A 17,568-nucleotide genomic window follows, 5' to 3' on the forward strand; every position below is an offset into this window, starting at 1 on the left:
TTTATACCATGTTCATTGCAATAATTCATGAAGTTTGAATTTTCAAATTCTTTCCCATGATCAGACCTTATGTGAACAATTAGATTGTTGGTAGATTTTTGAGTTTTGTTAGCAAAAGAAACAAACTCATCAAAAGCTTCATCTTCGCTTACTAAAAATATAGTCCAGGTAAATCTACTATAGTCATCAACTATGACAAACACATATCTTTTGCCACTGCGGCTTTGTGTTCTCATAGGTCCACATAGATCCATATGAATTAATTCTAATGGTCTAGAGGTAGTCACCAGATACTTTGATTTGAAGGATGACCGCACATGTTTTCCTTTAGCACAAGGATCACAAATTTCATTTTTGAGGAATTTTATTGCTGATAATCCTCTTACTAGGTCTTTTGATCTTAAGGTGTTAATCAATGAATAGCTAGCATGACCTAGACGCTTGTGCCAAAGCAGTGGGTCTTCTTCTATAACGCTTAGACACGTTAGACTGGTTTTGGGAACAGTGTCCAGGTCCATAACATAAGTGTTCCCTTTTCTGATTCCCTCTAGCACAGGGTCTCCTGTGTTGTTCCTAGAAATTATGCATCGTTTAAAAGTAAACTTAACAGAGTTACCTTTGTCACAAAATTGAGAAATACTTAAAAGATTGTGTTTTAAATTCTCGACTAAAAATACATTATTAATGGCATGGGAACTTGACCTTCCAACCTTTCCTTTGGCGATTATCTCACCCTTCATATTGTCACCGAAGGTTACAGTTCCCCCATCATAGGCTTCAAGTGAGAGAAATTTAGATTTGTCACCCGTCATATGCTTGGAACACCCACTGTCGAGATACCATGAGTTGTTCCCCCTCACTTGAACCTGCAAAGCAAATTAATGGTTAGGTTCAGGAACCCAGTCATCCTTGGGTTCCCTGTCGATAATACTTGAATCACATTTCTTAATCCATATGCGTTCGACATAATTTTTATTTGCTTTGATATGTTGTTCCCTTTTTACACATTGATTTTTCAGGTGTCCAGTTTTACCACAAAAGGAACAGATTTTACTACTAGGGAGATCAACATAGACCTTTTTCTTTTTATAGTTTTTATCATAACCTAGACCTTCTTTACTTTTTGGTTTAGCATTTAGAATCTATTTGGGAACTTCATTGATTTTCCCTTTTCCTTTTAAATTAAGTTGATCTTTTAGATACTTATTTTCTCTTTCATATGATTCTAATTTTAATTTCAACTTTTGAAATTCAGTGCTAACCATGTGAGTAGATATATTGTTTACATCTTTACTTAATCCTAACAATTTATTTTGATTTATTTCAATATTAAGAAAAATAAATTCCTGTTTCAATTTTTCAATTGTCTCTTTCAAAACAATATTCTGATCTAGCAAATTAAAAAAATCTGCTTTGTACATCTATTCTAAATGAATTTAGGTAAGACACATGATCTTTGTTTGAATTGAGGTCTTTCTCGATTTGGAGACACTTGATATTCTGTTTATCTAATTTCTCTTGTGTCTCCAAGAGCAACTTAATTAATTTATTCTTACTGATTTTAGATGGATATTTAGGAAGTGAGTTATAAGACATTACCTCTTTTTCTTTGGACTCTTCATCCTTGCTGTGATGAGATGCCATGAGGCATAGGTTTGCTGTTTCTTCTTCCACTGGAGCTTCTGTCTCAGCCTCGCTCTCCGTATCACCCCAAGCTGCAATCATTGCCTTTCTAAAATCAGTTTTGAAGTTTCCCTTCTTATATTGTCTTCCAACTTCTCTTGCTTTTCCCTTGCCCTTCTCATTTTTCCATTGAGGGCAATCCTTGATGAAGTGATCAGTGCTCCCACACTTGTGGCATTCAAAATTTGTCTTCAAGTTAGCAGTTCCCTTTTCTTTGTTGTTTCTTTGGTTTCTATATCTGCTGTTCCTGAAGAGTTTTTTGAATTTACGTGCCAACATAGCAGCTTCCTCTTCACCAGCGTCTGACTCTTCACTATCATCCGCTGCCAGAGCCAGTCCTTTATTACGGGAACTGTCAGCTGTTCCCAAATGCAATTCATGAGTCATGAGGGAACCAGCCAACTCTTCCAAATTAAACTTGGTGAAATCTTTTGATTCCTGAATGGCTGTGACCTTAGCTCTCCAGCGTTCGTCTTGAGGAAGACTCCTAAGTATTTTCCTAACTTGTTCATCAACGGGAATGATCTTACCAAGAGAGACCAATTCATTCGTGATATTTGTGAACCTGGTGAACATCTCTTGAATGTTCTCTCTAGGTTCCATAACAAACCTTTCATATTTGGACATTAGGAGGTCAATCTTGGAGCGCTTCACTTCGCTGGTACCTTCATGGGTAACTTCTAGCAAGTCCCAAATCTGCTTGGCAGTTTTGCAACCCATAATACGATTGTGCTCATTAGGACCAAGTCCATAGTGAAGTAATTTAATAGCTAGAGCGTTCATCTCCATCTTTTGAAAATCTTCCTTTTATATTCAGTGATTGGTTTTGGAACAGCTTCATTGTTGGAGTTGATGGTCGTCACCTCAAAATCTCCAATTTCAATGACTCTCCATACCTGGTAATTTTCGGCCTTTATAAAAATTTCCATCCTATTTTTCTAGTAGGTATAGAATTTCCCATCGAACATAGGTGGCCTTTGCGTAGAGTACCCTTCTTCCATGCGTTCGTTCATCTTCAACATCTTGCCAGGGAATAGGATACTGCTCACAGGGTTTCCTGATTAAATGAGGAACAGGGCTCTGATACCAATTGTTGAAATACACGAAGATGGTCGAATGCAACAAGAGGGGGGGGTGAATTGTTATGTATCTAGCTTTACTTCGTTTTCCTTCTAATTTGCCGAATTTTTAACAAACAAAATAAAGCTTAAACATAAAAAGCAAAAGATAAAAAGGAGACAAAGATTTTACGTGGAAACCTTCTTGGCCTAATAAGAAGGAAAACCACGACCCCCCGGGATTTCAAAATTCTCACTATGTTTTAGGCAATCAATTACAATTACATAAAACAAATATGCTTCACTTGAAGCTTCTCTACTCTAGGCCTATTTCTCTTCTCTTCTTTTCTCATTCTCTTTCTCTTCTCACGCTTCTCTATTCCCTTAGACTTCTCTTAAGTCTAATTACAATAAAAACACTCAATTACCCTTACAAGACCAATTCTTAAGAAGATTAAAATTAAGTAGTTGCTCAAGAAAAATATAATGAATTAATTGGCATTAAAATAACTTTGAATATTTTTCTTATTTTTGTCTCACCTTAAGGACACACTAAGATGGATATCGGTTTAGCGTAGCATCCCTCGTTTATAAAGGGAACAGCCATCAGAGCACTCAACCCACGATTACCATGTAGTGCACTCACCCCATGAATTCCATTTACTTACTTGCTCCCAAAGAAAATTGAGAAGTTATTGAAAGTAGAGGTGGAAAATGACTGCGGTTCTCTTGTACGATTAATAGTACATGAGTCACTAGGAAGATCCTAAATTATAGGAGACTCGTTCAAAGTAGAGAATAAATCTCTTGGGTGTCCGATTTTATAGGAGACTAATTCAAAGTGAGGAATAAGTCTTCTCCATATTTTTAGGCGTTTAAAAAAACTTTTTGCCAATTAATAAATAAATTTAATTAAGCAACTAATTAAACTTTTAACCTTTTACATTAACCAAAAACAGAAAACGTAATTTTCGTAACTTCCAGTCAATGTCTTCTCCAAACCTGTATCGTGGGGAACAGCACACTGTCTCCATCTACAACTTTCGTCAGGACTTTAACTCTAGGAACAGTAAACTGACTTCTAAAGCAATTGTCCAACTTCTTGGATATTTGAGACATGTACAACTTCCACGAACCAAGTCATAGGTTTCATCAACGATTAACACAATCGGATATTCACCTACAAAACAATCTCTAAAATATGTTTGTTTATTTAGAAGTGAAGTCATCATCAAAACCTAAGAGGCCAACACAGATGAATGTTCTAGTGAGTTATGGCATAATAGACTTGGCCATATGAGTGAGAAAGGTATGCAGATGCTCTCTAAGAAGCAATATCTCCCTGATGTCTCAGGTATGTCTCTTAGATCCTGTGTTGATTGTTTAGCTGGTAAACAACATAAGGTTTCTTTTCACTCTCGCCCCCCATCTAGGAGAAAGTATGCTCTTGATCTTGTCCACACTGATGTATGTTCTATGGATGCTAAATCCCATAGCGGTGCTCTTTACTTTGTTTCTTTTATTGATGATTATTCTCGAAAAGTGTGGGTTACTGTGTTGAAAACCAAGGATCAGGTACTTTCTGCTTTCAAGGAGTTTCAGGCTAGAGTTGAGCGAGAAACTGGTAGAAAGCTCAAGGTCGTGAGAGCTGATAATGGTGGTGAGTATAGAGGCCCATTTGTAAGCTACTGCAAGGGTCAAGGCATCAAGCTTGAGAAAACAGTTCCAAAGACACCTCAATTGAACGAAGTTGCAGAGAGGATGAACTAAACAATTGAAGAAAGAATCCGATGTATGCTCTCTCATGCAAAGTTGTCCAAGTCTTTCTGGGCAGAGGCATTGGTTACAGCTGTGTACTTGATTAACCTTTCACCTTCAAATCCTCTTGATGGTGATGTTCTTCAGAAAGTTTGGACCGGTAAAGATGTCTCCTACAAGCACTTGAGGGTATTTGGATGTCGTGCTTTTGTTCACATTCCTAGAGATAAGAGATCCAAGTTAGATAAGAAGACAAAGCAGTGTATATTTTTGGGGTACTCTGAAGATGCTCTTGGGTACAAGTTATGGGATCCAGTAGATAGGAAAGTTCTCAGAAGTAGAGATGTTGTGTTCTTTGAAGATCGGACTATTGAAGATATTGAAAAGCCAAAGCAACAAACATCCTCTCATACTCCAATCAATTTTGATCCAGTCTTACCGCAGATGACTCCTAGAGTTGAAGGGGGAGATATTCAGGATGATGATGACAATATTGGTGATGATGGTCATGATGATCAACCTGAAGTTGAGCCTCCAGTTGTTGAACCGCAACCACAGCCTGATGATGTGAGAAGATCTACTAGAGGACCACGTCCTTCTATGAGGTATCCTACTACAGAGTTTGTGTTACTAACTGATGGGGGAGAGCTAGAAGACTTTCAGGAGGCTATGTCACATGAGAAAAGTAAGGAGTGGTATAATGCCATGCAAGATGAGATGAATTCCTTACATGAGAATCACACTTATGATCTGGTAAAGTTGCCTAACGGCAAACGAGAACTCAAGAATAAATGGGTGTTTAAGTTGAAGCACGGAGAAGATGGTCAACCACCTAGGTTCAAGGCTAGGATTGTTGTGCGAGGCTATGAACAGAAGAAGGGGATTGATTTTGATGAAAATTTCTCTCCAGTGGTGAAGATGTCTTCAATCAGAGTTGTACTTAGTTTGGCTGCCAGCATGAATTTGGAGATTGAGCAACTTGATGTGAAGACTGCTTTCCTCCATGGTGACCTAAAGGAGGAAATTTACATGGAGCAACCTGAAGGCTTCGAGGTCAAGGGAAAGGAGAAACTTGTGTGTCGCTAAAAAAAGAGTTTGTATGGTCTCAAGCAAGCGCCTCGGCAATGGTACAAGAAATTTGAGTCATTCATAGTTGATAATGACTTCCACAAGACATATGCTGATCATTGCGTGTTTGTGAAGAATTTTGCTGAAGGTGACTTTCTCATTCTCTTGTTATATGTTGATGATATGTTGATTGTTGGTCGTCATTCCAATAAGATTGTTGACTTAAAGGCTAGTTTGAGCAAGTCCTTTGCTATGAAGGACCTTGGCCCTGCAAAACAAATTTTAGGCATGCGTATTTCTCGTGATAGGAAAAATAAGAAATTGTGGATATCACAAGAGAAATACATTGAAAAGGTGCTGAAAAGGTTCAATATGAACAATGCTAAGCCTGTGTGTTCTCCACTGCCAGTGCATATGAAATTGAGTTCCAAACAATGTCCTACAACAGATGAAGATAAGAAGAAGATGAAAAATGTGCCTTATTCATCCGCTGTAGGTAGTTTGATGTATACTATGGTATGTACTAGGCCTGATATAGCTCATGCTGTTGGGGTAGTTAGCAGGTTTATGTCTAATCCTAGAAAGGAGCATTGGGCAGCAGTTAAGTGGATTCTAAGGTATCTCAGGGGTACTTCTAGAGTAAGTTTATGTTTTGGTCCTGGCGAACCTATGTTGGATGGTTACACAGATGCTGATATGTCAGGTGATATTGATTCTAGTAAGTCTACTTCTGGTTACATGATGACGTTTGCAGGGGGAGCTGTTTCTTGGCAATCTAAATTGCAAAAATGTGTTGCTCTATCGACTACTGAGTCAGAGTATGTGGCAGCTGTTGAAGCTGGTAAAGAGTTAGTGTGGATGAGGGACTTCCTTGAGGAGTTGGGTTTGGAGCAAGACGATTATTTGTTACATTGTGATTGTCAGAGTGCCATTCACCTAGCTAAGAATGCTACCTATCATGGTCGAACGAAACATATACGAAGGAGGTATCATTGGATTCGAGATCAGATAGAAGAGAAAATATTTGAGCTTGTGAAGATCAATACTCATGAAAATGGATCGGATATGCTGACGAAGATCCTTCCAAGAGACAAGTTAGAGGTGTGCCGTTTGAAAGTGGGACTTGTCTTACCCCCCAAGTTGGAGTGAGGGGGAGATTTGTTGGGTTATTCCCTCCCACTTGGAGGAAGGCCCGGTTAATATATTTAATTATGAGCTTAATAATAATGGGCTAATAATAATAATATTAATTATTATTAGCCCATTATTATTAAGTTCATAATTAAATATATTAACCGGGCCTTCCTCCAAGTGGGAGGGAATAAACCAACAGAAGAATGTATGTAATATCTTCAATTTGTGATGAAAAAAAATCGCTTCTCTTGATACATCTATAGCTAGCAACAAATACTTGATGCATTTGAGACTTGTAACTGAGTAAACTAACGGTGAAACTAAAGTAAATAACTTAAAATGAACATTTAGATATAATATTATTGTTCAATGTTCATTTATTTTTTAGAAAAATTTATTAAAATAGCTTTTACTCTTAATTCATCCACTCAAAATAATCCTTAGTATTGATTCACTCAATATTTTCCTTACAATTGGTGTCCTTCTCATAATGAACCAATTTTTATATACATCTTCTCGAAATGCTATCGATTGATTTATTAGAAAAAGAATTTGGATTATTTTGAGAATTTCACTTCAATAATATAGGTTATTTTGAGTTAATCACTACTATGAATTATTTATATTAGATAAATTATAGTTGATCTTTTTAACAAATTTTTCTTAATTATATTGGGTCAATAACTTTTTTTAGTAAAGTAGATAAATAAGTAAACTGCTTAACATCGTCCTAAATATATTATCCATGCAATCCTAATTTTTAATAAATTCTCCTTACCCAATTTAATTAAATGATTTTTTTATTTATATCTAAAGAAAAAAGCTGACTTTTAATTCTTTGTTGTGATTTCGCATCGATATTATTATATCATAATTGATTTTATCAAGCACATGTGATACGATGTGTATACCAATTATTTTAGTGATCTTATCTTTAGGTTTGAAGCCTCTGAATCAAATTAAGATTAATCGGTTAAATTTCTTTCATCCGTAAAAACTATTTTATAAAATAAATTTTAGTTAGCATTAGAGAATGTATTCTTTTCTTTTCTAATTCTACTTAGACCTACTATTATTTTGGTTCACAATAAGGTTTGGAGATCCAAACCAAAAGTAAAATAGCTTAGTGATATGTCTCACATACATGAACACTACTTTAAAAAATATTTTTAAGTAAACATCAATGTAGGAATTTTTATTTTTATTTTTTTTTAACTCCACTTACGAAAATCATTCAAAAAATCATGGTTTCATATCTAAGCCCATCACCATCCAACATGATGGTAAGGATGAAGTTTCGTTTATTTTCTAACTTACTTTACTTATGTAAGTAAATAAGTAATAAAATATAAGTAGCTTTTGACTAAGTAGGTTTAGGTGATTAAAAATTAGTTTAGATATTAAACTATGTTAAAAACTTAACTAAAGTTACTAATAAAAATATACTAGTTTAGCATAGTTTACATAAAAGTGTTAAATTTTTTAAAATGATTATTAGCGAAATTAATTGAGAAGTAAGAATTTGAATCGTGAACTTATTTTAGTAAACCGTAAACTAATTAACTATTTTTAAATTTTCGTAATTTTTTATAAAATAATAATCAAAACTTTTGGGCTCATAAAATTATATTTAGATATAATAGAATTTAAAGTTTTATATTTGTAATTTTTAAGAACTTGAACATTGAAGTGGAATTTAAATAATAAATTAAATCAAGAAATAAAAATATGATTAGTTGGAATATAAGATATTAAATAAAGTTGGAGCGTAATAATCAAGGATTAAGAATTAAATTGAATAAATTACAAATTAATCGGAAATGATTATGATTAGAAATTTCGAGTCTATTACAACTATAACCTTGAAGTTTAGGCCTTTTACAAAACAAAGCCTCGAAACCTTTTTTTTTTTTCGAACAACAACCTTAAAATTAATAAACACGACATCGATACAACCATTTTACCGGATTCAGGTGAGATCCGTGAAAACGGATATGGATCCAAGGATTTGGGTTGGATTCAATATCCGTTGCCATCCCTACTTGAGACTTATAGTGGCAAATGCAAATAAAAAGAAGAAGTAGGAGTTAGAGGTGTTCATGGCCGGGCTTGGGCGGGTAGCGGATTGGTTAGTTCCTAAAAATTCTATCCGCGGGCTCAAATATTCAAAAGCCCGACGCGGGCATATGTTTTATCGCTACGCCCATTTTTAAAGCGGGCAGGACTCGCGAGTAGGCGGGTATTTATTATATAAAAATTAAAATATAATACAAATTATAAAGTTAAATTTCTATAACACTTAAAATATAATACATTGTCCAAAATACTCCAAATACATAAAAATCTCAAAATACTCAAATAACATGTATATAAACATTATGTTGGATAATCCAACAAGAGCATTGCATCATCGATTTATTTTACTTCGAATTACGGATGCCAGACATGTAACTCTCCGATCATAATAAATTAAAAAAATTAAAGTGGGTACGAACTCTAATTACTGAAGTTGAGTATATAGTAGACTAGTAGTACAAGATAGTAGACTACTAGTTTAATAATTAATAAAATTAATTATTCAATAAATAATATATTAAACTAAGCGAGTGGCCGGGTGGGTATTTTTTTGGTGTCGCTACCCGCCCATTTATTTTGGCGGGCGGGTATTATCCGTCCAAACTTTAAATTTTTTTGAATAACATCGTTCTATCCGCCCGTTTTTCGAGTCTAATGGGTCGAGCTTGACAGATAGCCCGTCCATAAATAGCTCTAGAAGAAGGAGTGTAAGAATGCTATTTCAATTATCAAATGTTTATTTGTAATCAATTTGTCAATGCTATATAGGGATGGTGCAAATTTTTGTTTAATATAGATTTTTGAATTTAAAAAAAAAACGTCAACTTCAGACGGCATTTTAAATGTGCAGTTATTAAATAATGAACTGAATTTAAATTTTTTTTTGACATGGTATTAAAATCAACAAAACAAGAGATTACGAATTTTGTATCTCAAACACTTCTTCTCATATAAGAAAATATATTAGAGTATTTAATATATTATGGCCCTCAACTATATTTTTATTTGAATTTATTTCTTGATACTCACACAAAAACAGTATTGAGTAATCAATATGGGTAACTACTAACTGGTAAAGTAATAAAGTAGCAACTGTCCCTGTCTCAGCTTCCAATTGGGTGTAACAGTACCACATTGCACTGCACTTTAGATTAACATTTTACCATACTCAATACAAGTTTTCTTTCATCCACATTGTCAATCATACACAATAATTTAAAAGTATAATAATAGTAATCGCAATGGCATCATTTATCCTGCATTGCTTTGGTTCTTTCTACACTGTTGGTGATCCAATTTATTTTCTTCTAGAATTGCTTCTAAAAAATAAATACCAATCATGACTCCAGGCTTTTTTCAATATTAATCCAAATTTCAAAAACATGTGAAGTATCTTTTATATAGGAAATATACACACCACATATTAATATATTAGTAATACAAAAATAAAATTTAATGATGTTACGAGTTCAATTTATAGTTCAAAATCATAATGCAATAGTTCCATCTTATGATATAAGGATTCAGAAACATACATGAATTCACATTTGCCAAACCATACATGCACTTAGTTCAATGTTTCAGACCACACACTACTATTGGCTATCTAGGTTGCACTAAAACGGACACGGACACGGACACGGACACGACACGGGTACGGGAAAACGCCAACTTAAAAATGGCGGACACGGGGACACGTAAATGGTAATATAATAAATATATCAAATTAAAGATAATTTTACAATCTTTCATTTGATATTTGTAAATAAACACTTTAAAAATATAAAACTCACATAACATTCAAATAAGTACCAAATAAACAACAGGAGTATTTAAATATTTGGGAAAAAATAAGAGTTATGAAAAGAAGCAGCCTTGAAATAGCATTTCAGAAGGTATGGGCTACTTGCTCTTCCCAGTTCCCACTAGCCAATTAGCCTGGCAGCAGCCAGCAATGGCATTGGCAGCAAACCTCAAAAACAAGATTAAATAAAAACAACACACGTGTCCTTGCCGTGTCCCTTGCTGTGTCCGTCGCGTGTCCTTGCCGTGTCCACGTGTCCGAAAAAATATTAAAATATTGGACACTTCATTTGGCGTGTCGGACACGGATTTTCGCGTGTCCGTTGTGTGTCCGTGTCCGACACGTGTCCGACACGGGACACGCCAGTGAGGTGCCGTGTCCGTGTTTCCTAGTTGGCTATTGGCTAGTGAATGTCTAAATATAATATCCAAATTTTTACTTGTATTACTATTGTGAAGTTAATGACAAGTTAACATAAATGCAACCATATCAAAAAGTATCTCCTTTATGGTTTTAACTTTTAAATGAGACGGTCTATTAGGTAGATGATATTAAATGGTGGTAATGAAAAAAATAGGCGAATCTATTCTACAGCCTAGGGTAGCACATGCTACATATTAAAAATGGAAAAAAATAATGAGAAGTGTAAAAATCAAAGTTTTGCCCAAATAAAAAGGGGAGGAAAGACAATGTAATGAATAATGATCCTGCTTAATCAAAGCCCCCTGAGGCCAATAGGTAGGGAAGGTAGGGTGGGGATTGGGTGGGAGTAAGAAAAACAAATACGAAGTACTTCATAAATTCACCTAAAAGAGACAGTCGTCAATAAATATGATTTAAACTTTTATCTGTAATTCTGTATGATTTATTGTCAAAAGGATGAAAAGTCAAAAAGTCTTAACCAATTTCCTTCATCTAAAGCTCACTTACATAATGCAAAAGTAAGAAAGCCGGAATCAGCAGGAATACCTGGAAGAAATGGCTGGTTTTGCTGCTATTTTTTTTGTTCTATTTCACTTTCTGCTGGTCTCACAACATTCCTATGCACTTCCCTTGTGTACTGACTTGAGTAAGACTTCTTTCTCTGATCTCTCTCCTGCTACTTTTTGTGCTTTGATCACAAAATTTTGAGATTTTCATAGATGGAAACAAACAGGAGCACCGAAAATAACAAAAACCCGTCTCAAATTCTGTTCATACAATGGAGCTACATGCTGTGACTCCACTAAAGACCTTCAACTGCAGAAACAATTTCAAGCTATGAACGTCTCTGATTCTACCTGTGCTTCCCTTCTCAAATCAATTCTTTGTGCAGTAAGTTCCCATCACCCCAGCAGGGCCCCCACATTAAGAATTTGTTTAATGTAGAAAATAAATAATGTTTTTGGTTGATTTGCAGATGTGTGATCCCTATGCAGCAGACCTTTTCGGGGTTAAGACAGGGAAACAGCAGCAACAACCTGCTCCGCGTCTATGCAATTCAACCCAGTCTGGAACCTCATCAAAACAATTCATTCCTACTTTTTGTTTAACTGTATGGAACACATGCAAGGATGTACCCATTCCAAATTCCCCTTTTGAGCCTTCCTTGAAATGTGGAGCTCCAGGACCTGCACCATTTACTTCCAAGTCTTCCACACTTACTGACCTTTGGCAGTCAGAAAAGACATTCTGTGATGTTTTTGGCAGTTCTTCAGTTGATGATGCAGTGTGTTTTGATGGCAAACCCACCAAATTACAAACCAATAGTTCAGATACTGATGTTACTCCAAAGGGACTCTGTTTAGAGAAGATAAGCAATGCTAGATACATCAATATGGCTCCTCATCCTGATGGGTCTAACCGCGCCTTCTTTTCTGATCAGCCTGGAAAAATCTGGTTGGGGACCATTCCCGAGCAAGATTCTGGAGAAAAACTAGGCTTGGATGAATCGGACCCTTTTGTGGACTTAACCGATAAAATCCTTCAGGATCCTGTGTTTGGAATGCTCGGAATTGCATTTCACCCGGACTATGCTAAGAATGGGCGCTTCTTCGCTTCCTACAACTGTGATACGAAAACATTACCTGAATGTGCTGGAAGGTGTGCTTGTAACTCTGATGTCAATTGTGATCCATCCAAGCTCAACACTATAGGTACTTCTCCTAAACCTTGTCAGTATCAAAGCATTATTGCAGAGTTCACAGCTAATGGATCAAACCCTTCATCGGTAATCATCTTTACCTTACTTAAAATTTCAATCTGCTTAGTTGGTGTTATGACCCGTGGTAACTTTCTTGTTCAGATGGAAAGCGGCCAACCAACAGAAGTAAGACGGGTCTTCACAATGGGTTTACCATATACAAACAATCATGGAGGCCAGATTCTATTTGGACCTGATGGGTATTTATATGTCATGATGGGAGATGGTGGAGGAAAGAATGATCCTCATCACTTCTCCCAGAACAAGAAATCCATTCTGGGGAAGGTTTTGAGACTTGATATAGATACTATTCCAAGTAAGCATCTTTAACACTTAATGCAACTCTTATTTATGCAAAAACTAGAATATTCCCAGGTCAATGTCTTCTATTTGACACACAATATATAAATATCCAGGTTATAATGATATTGATAAACTCGGTCTATGGGGTAATTATTCTATACCTCGGGACAATCCTTACTCAGAAGACAAGGATATGGCGGCAGAAATTTGGGCTATGGGGTTCAGGAACCCTTGGCGGTGTAGCTTTGATGAAAATCGGCCTACTTACTTCATTTGTGCAGATATTGGCCAGGTTCAATACATTGCAAAAAAAATTTCTTTTGCACTTGATCTAAAAGCTTTTCGTTGCATAAACCTAATATAACTCGCATTGTAGGATCAATATGAAGAAGTTGATGTAGTCACCAAAGGTGAAAATTATGGCTGGGGTATATATGAAGGTCCAAATCCATTTACTTCCGGAAATGGAGCACATAATTCATTAGTGACCCAAAATCTAATCTTTCCAGTAGCAGGTTACAATCATTCTGAAATCGACAAGAAAATTGGATCAGCAGCAATATCTGGCGGATATTTCTATCGCTCTGAGACTGATCCATGCATGTCTGGCAGGTGAGCAAACACAAATCTAAATTGCATCACTCAACAATACAATTGCCATGCTTAATAGGTAATATGTTCATGACTTGTGATGTTTCAGATACTTGTATGGGGATCTTTATGCAAGAAACATATGGGCAGCTACCGAGGAACCCAAAAATAGTGAAAAATTTAGCATAGCAACAATGCCTTTCACCTGTGGTAAAGACTCCCCAATTGAGTGCGATCCTGTCCCTAACTCTACACTGCCAGCTCTGCAAAACATACTTTCATTTGCTCAGGATAACAGGAAAGACGTCTATATTCTCGCCAGCACTGGTGTTTATAGAGTAGTTCGCCCAAGCCGCTGCAACTACGCTTGCTCAAAAGAGATTGTGAGGCCTGCTACTGCAAGTCCAAGTCTATCTCCCCCTCCAAGTGGAGCTCAATCTAAGACATCTCACGGAGAATGGTTCTTAGTGCTCCTTTCTTTTCTGATTTTAGTCGGGTTGTATAATTGACACAAATAGTGCAGCTATTACCATTGAGGCAGTTGTTTATTTCAGTTTCAGTTAGATGTATACATAGTTATATAAATTATGATATTTTCTATAACTTGAATAGATCGCAAATCAAAATTTTAGTAGTTCTGTAACAACATCAACTAGAAATGTAGAATAGATTGCATTATTACTAAACTATAGAATGGAAGATTAGAAGGAGCCAAAAGAATAATTGCACCATCCAATAATGGACATAGATTGGGGAAGGGATGATGCATGACAATGTAGAATGCCAGTAGTTAGTAGTTACATATTAAATATGCAAACACTCCAACATGACATGAATTGGAAAACCTTAGTACTATCTCACATTTAAACTAGAGCTAAACTGTTGAGTATGACACAAGAATCGCTACTGCAATATAACAATGTAATTGATAAAAGAATCAGTAACTTTCTATTGCCTAAGAGATCTCAAAACTAACATGACATTGAGGAGCTGCCTTTTTTTTTAATTTTTTTTAATTTTTAAGATATTTAAATCTCCACTGAAGACTCCAACATTAAGCTCCTAAAACGTCCACATTGAACAGGAAAATGTCTTTAGCTTTTAAAACATAAACGATGTATGTATACCTCCATTGTTTAACAAACACTCCAAAGAAGAAGCTAGTGTAATACTCTTCACTCTACATCTACGAAAAGACCATCATTTTCTACCAGTTAGAAAAAATTAATATATAAATACTAGCTTAGAATTTAGATTGATATTTGAAAGTTTCAAACCACATATTTTATAGAAAAATAGAAATATAGAATTTCCACAATAAAGCAAAGGAACGATGGGAGGAAAATCGGTATTAGTAAGATATATAAACAACCATTATAAACATCAAGATAGGGACTAGCACAGTATCTAGGTACTAGCAAGATATATCTATCACTTCATCACAAAGATCCTAAAAAGTTTCTAGGTTTCCTTCCTCAAAGTTTTTGTCAAGAAAATAGATGAATAAATCTTGATCCGCCACGTATCTTTTACTCCGCATCTCTTCTAAGACTTGTTTTGCTTACCCATATTTTTTCTTTGTGAGAAGGCCCCTGATATTATCATTATAGGAACTTCCAGTGAGATCAAAGCCTTTTGTAACCATTTCTTTGTGCAAATACCATGCTTCGTTCATATTTCTTGCTTGACTATGCCCCTTAATTAATATATTATAAGTGTTTCTGTCTACTATCACATTCTGATCACACATTTGCTTGAAAATTTCAGTTGTAGCTTCTGATGCTATACTGCTTCATAAGAGAATTATAGGTTGTGTAATTCAGCATAATGCCCCCCTTTAACATCCATTTCAACAGTGTCTCACCATCTTCTAGCATACCTTACGTGCAAAATCCATTCATCAACACATTAAGTTCTAAACCCTTAGCGCACATTTCATGCAAAAGTTCATTTGCTGCATCAACCTTTCCTTACTTGCAAAGGCCATCAGCAAGGGCAGTATAGGTGACAACATTAAGAATCAACCTATTCTCAAACATCTCATTGAGCCAAAAAAAGGCCTCTTTATGTTTACCTGCCTAGCAATAACCATCTATAAGTGTTATATAAGTGATTTCGTTTGGTGCTAAGCCCCTGGCAAGCATATCATTGAAAAGTTTTTCCACATGCAACATGTTTCCACTCCGATATAGCCCACATAAGATAGAAAAATATGTGATTACATCAGGAAAGATTTTAAGTCTTTGCATTTCTTCGAAAAGCTTGATAGCGAAAAACAATTACCAAACTTGAAGAAACAATAAGTAATTGTTGTGTAGAGTGTAGACTACATTATCTGATGGTATTCTTCAAACTAATCATTTCCCTTAGAACCCTTTCTGCATTAGCTACTTTGCCAGTTTTACACATAAGAAGAATAATGCTATTGAACGTATATGAATTTGGCTTTAAACCCTTCCTTTATTCTCATTACTTTAACCAGCCTCTGCGCCATTTGTAGTTAACCAACATGACAGTATCCGTTAATAACAATATTATAAATCACAACATCAGGTAGACAACCCCTTGACTCCATTTGCAATAGCAGTTGCTGTGCTTCTCTAATTTTTCCCATGTGGTAAATAACCTTTATGATTATGTAATACGATCCCGTATCCCAACAAACCCTGCTGCAAGGAAGTCATGGAAAACTTGAAATTATCCCTTATCTTATCTGACTGGTTGGAAAGTCTAGGAAGGAGAAAGTTACAAGAATCAACGGACATTACCAAACCATACCACAAAATCTTTATAAAAAAATCCCTCACCTCCATAAAAAGTCCAACTTTAACGAGGACCTCAAAGAATAGATCAAATATGCAAGGATCTGAACCCCAATCCTTGAACGTATAGATCAAATTTTCAACATAACATGAAAAAAAACGGGTAACATCCAGATTGGGTTTAGCCCGGAAAGCATATAAAAGATTGTGAGCCCTCTTCAGTTCTTTTTAAGCAACAACAATATGAATGGCAATAATTTCCAATGATGGTTCTCTATGATTGTCTTTGATTTTCATAAGACAATATGAATGGCAATAATTTCTTATGAATACCAACTCGTAATTGTCTTTGATTTTCATAAGAAACCAAATGAGGTGGTCAGGCCTGAACTTTGACTTGAAGGGCCTGAGAACATGCCTTAATGTCTCGAAGTGTCGTTGCTTTATGGTTCTAGAAATACCTGCACAAGTAACTTCAGAATCCCTGATTGTTGGGTTTTTAGGCGTGTAATCTGGAAATGGTCTTGCACCCACTGAATAGAAAGTGCAATGTTTTTCTTTGAAACTCTATCCTTAAAGAAAATACCATAAAACGACCTGAGTAAAAACTATGAGATACAAATTTCAAACATTTATAGGTTAGAGAGATCACACCACTCTTCATTTTTTTGTGAGAATCCCATCAAAATGAGCTTGGACATGATAAGGTTAACAAAGCAGAAACTGTAGCCATGTAGGTTTCTCAAATAGAAAAAGAATCGGCATGAGCTCATTACCTACAGATCATAAACAAAATCAAAAAATAGGCAATAAAAAAAGTGCAAAAGAACCTTAATTACATGTCAACATGCATCCTAATATTTTGATTTTGGAAAACAAAAGGTGGCAGCTGAATTGATGGTAATAAAAGAATTTACCTTCAGCACATACATACAAACATACATATAGATAGGGCATCAATTGATAACAGATATTATAAATCAAATCAACACAAATAGACAGTAACCACTAATACCTAACGGCCAAATGGTTTTAGTATTTTCACTATTCATGTGTCTTGATACTGATATTGATATTAATGTAGAGTTCCTCATTAGGTAAAAAGTACCACAAAAGATGTCTAACCCAGGGCCTATTAGAAATTCTAAT

The 17,568-nt window shown here is 35.5% G+C and overlaps 1 protein-coding gene and 1 pseudogene across 1 annotated transcript; one reads left to right on the forward strand and one right to left on the reverse strand.

The window, feature by feature from the left end:
- Window positions 1-11,559: 11,559 nt before the first annotated feature.
- LOC130821468 (HIPL1 protein-like) lies at window positions 11,560-14,166 on the forward strand. The gene is made up of 7 exons (XM_057687255.1): window positions 11,560-11,650; window positions 11,738-11,895; window positions 11,981-12,790; window positions 12,866-13,079; window positions 13,180-13,358; window positions 13,443-13,678; window positions 13,767-14,166. Exons 1-7 carry the CDS (start codon window positions 11,560-11,562, stop codon window positions 14,164-14,166), a joined length of 2,088 nt encoding a protein of 695 aa, XP_057543238.1.
- A 905-nt stretch (window positions 14,167-15,071) lies between these two features.
- LOC130821469 (pentatricopeptide repeat-containing protein At1g05670, mitochondrial-like) lies at window positions 15,072-17,363 on the reverse strand (annotated as a pseudogene).
- Window positions 17,364-17,568: the final 205 nt, after the last annotated feature.

The sequence above is a fragment of the Amaranthus tricolor genome, chromosome 8, assembly GCF_026212465.1.
Source record: "Amaranthus tricolor cultivar Red isolate AtriRed21 chromosome 8, ASM2621246v1, whole genome shotgun sequence".
Taxonomy (NCBI): domain Eukaryota; kingdom Viridiplantae; phylum Streptophyta; class Magnoliopsida; order Caryophyllales; family Amaranthaceae; genus Amaranthus; species Amaranthus tricolor.

Coding starts and splice junctions, on each gene's coding strand:
- LOC130821468 (XM_057687255.1), top strand. CDS start 11,560: ATGGCTGGTTTTGCTGCTATTTTTTTTGTTCTATTTCACTTTCTGCTG. Junction 11,651..11,737: donor TCCCTTGTGTACTGACTTGA/GTAAGACTTCTT, acceptor GGAAACAAACAG/GAGCACCGAAAATAACAAAA. Junction 13,080..13,179: donor TGATATAGATACTATTCCAA/GTAAGCATCTTT, acceptor ATAAATATCCAG/GTTATAATGATATTGATAAA.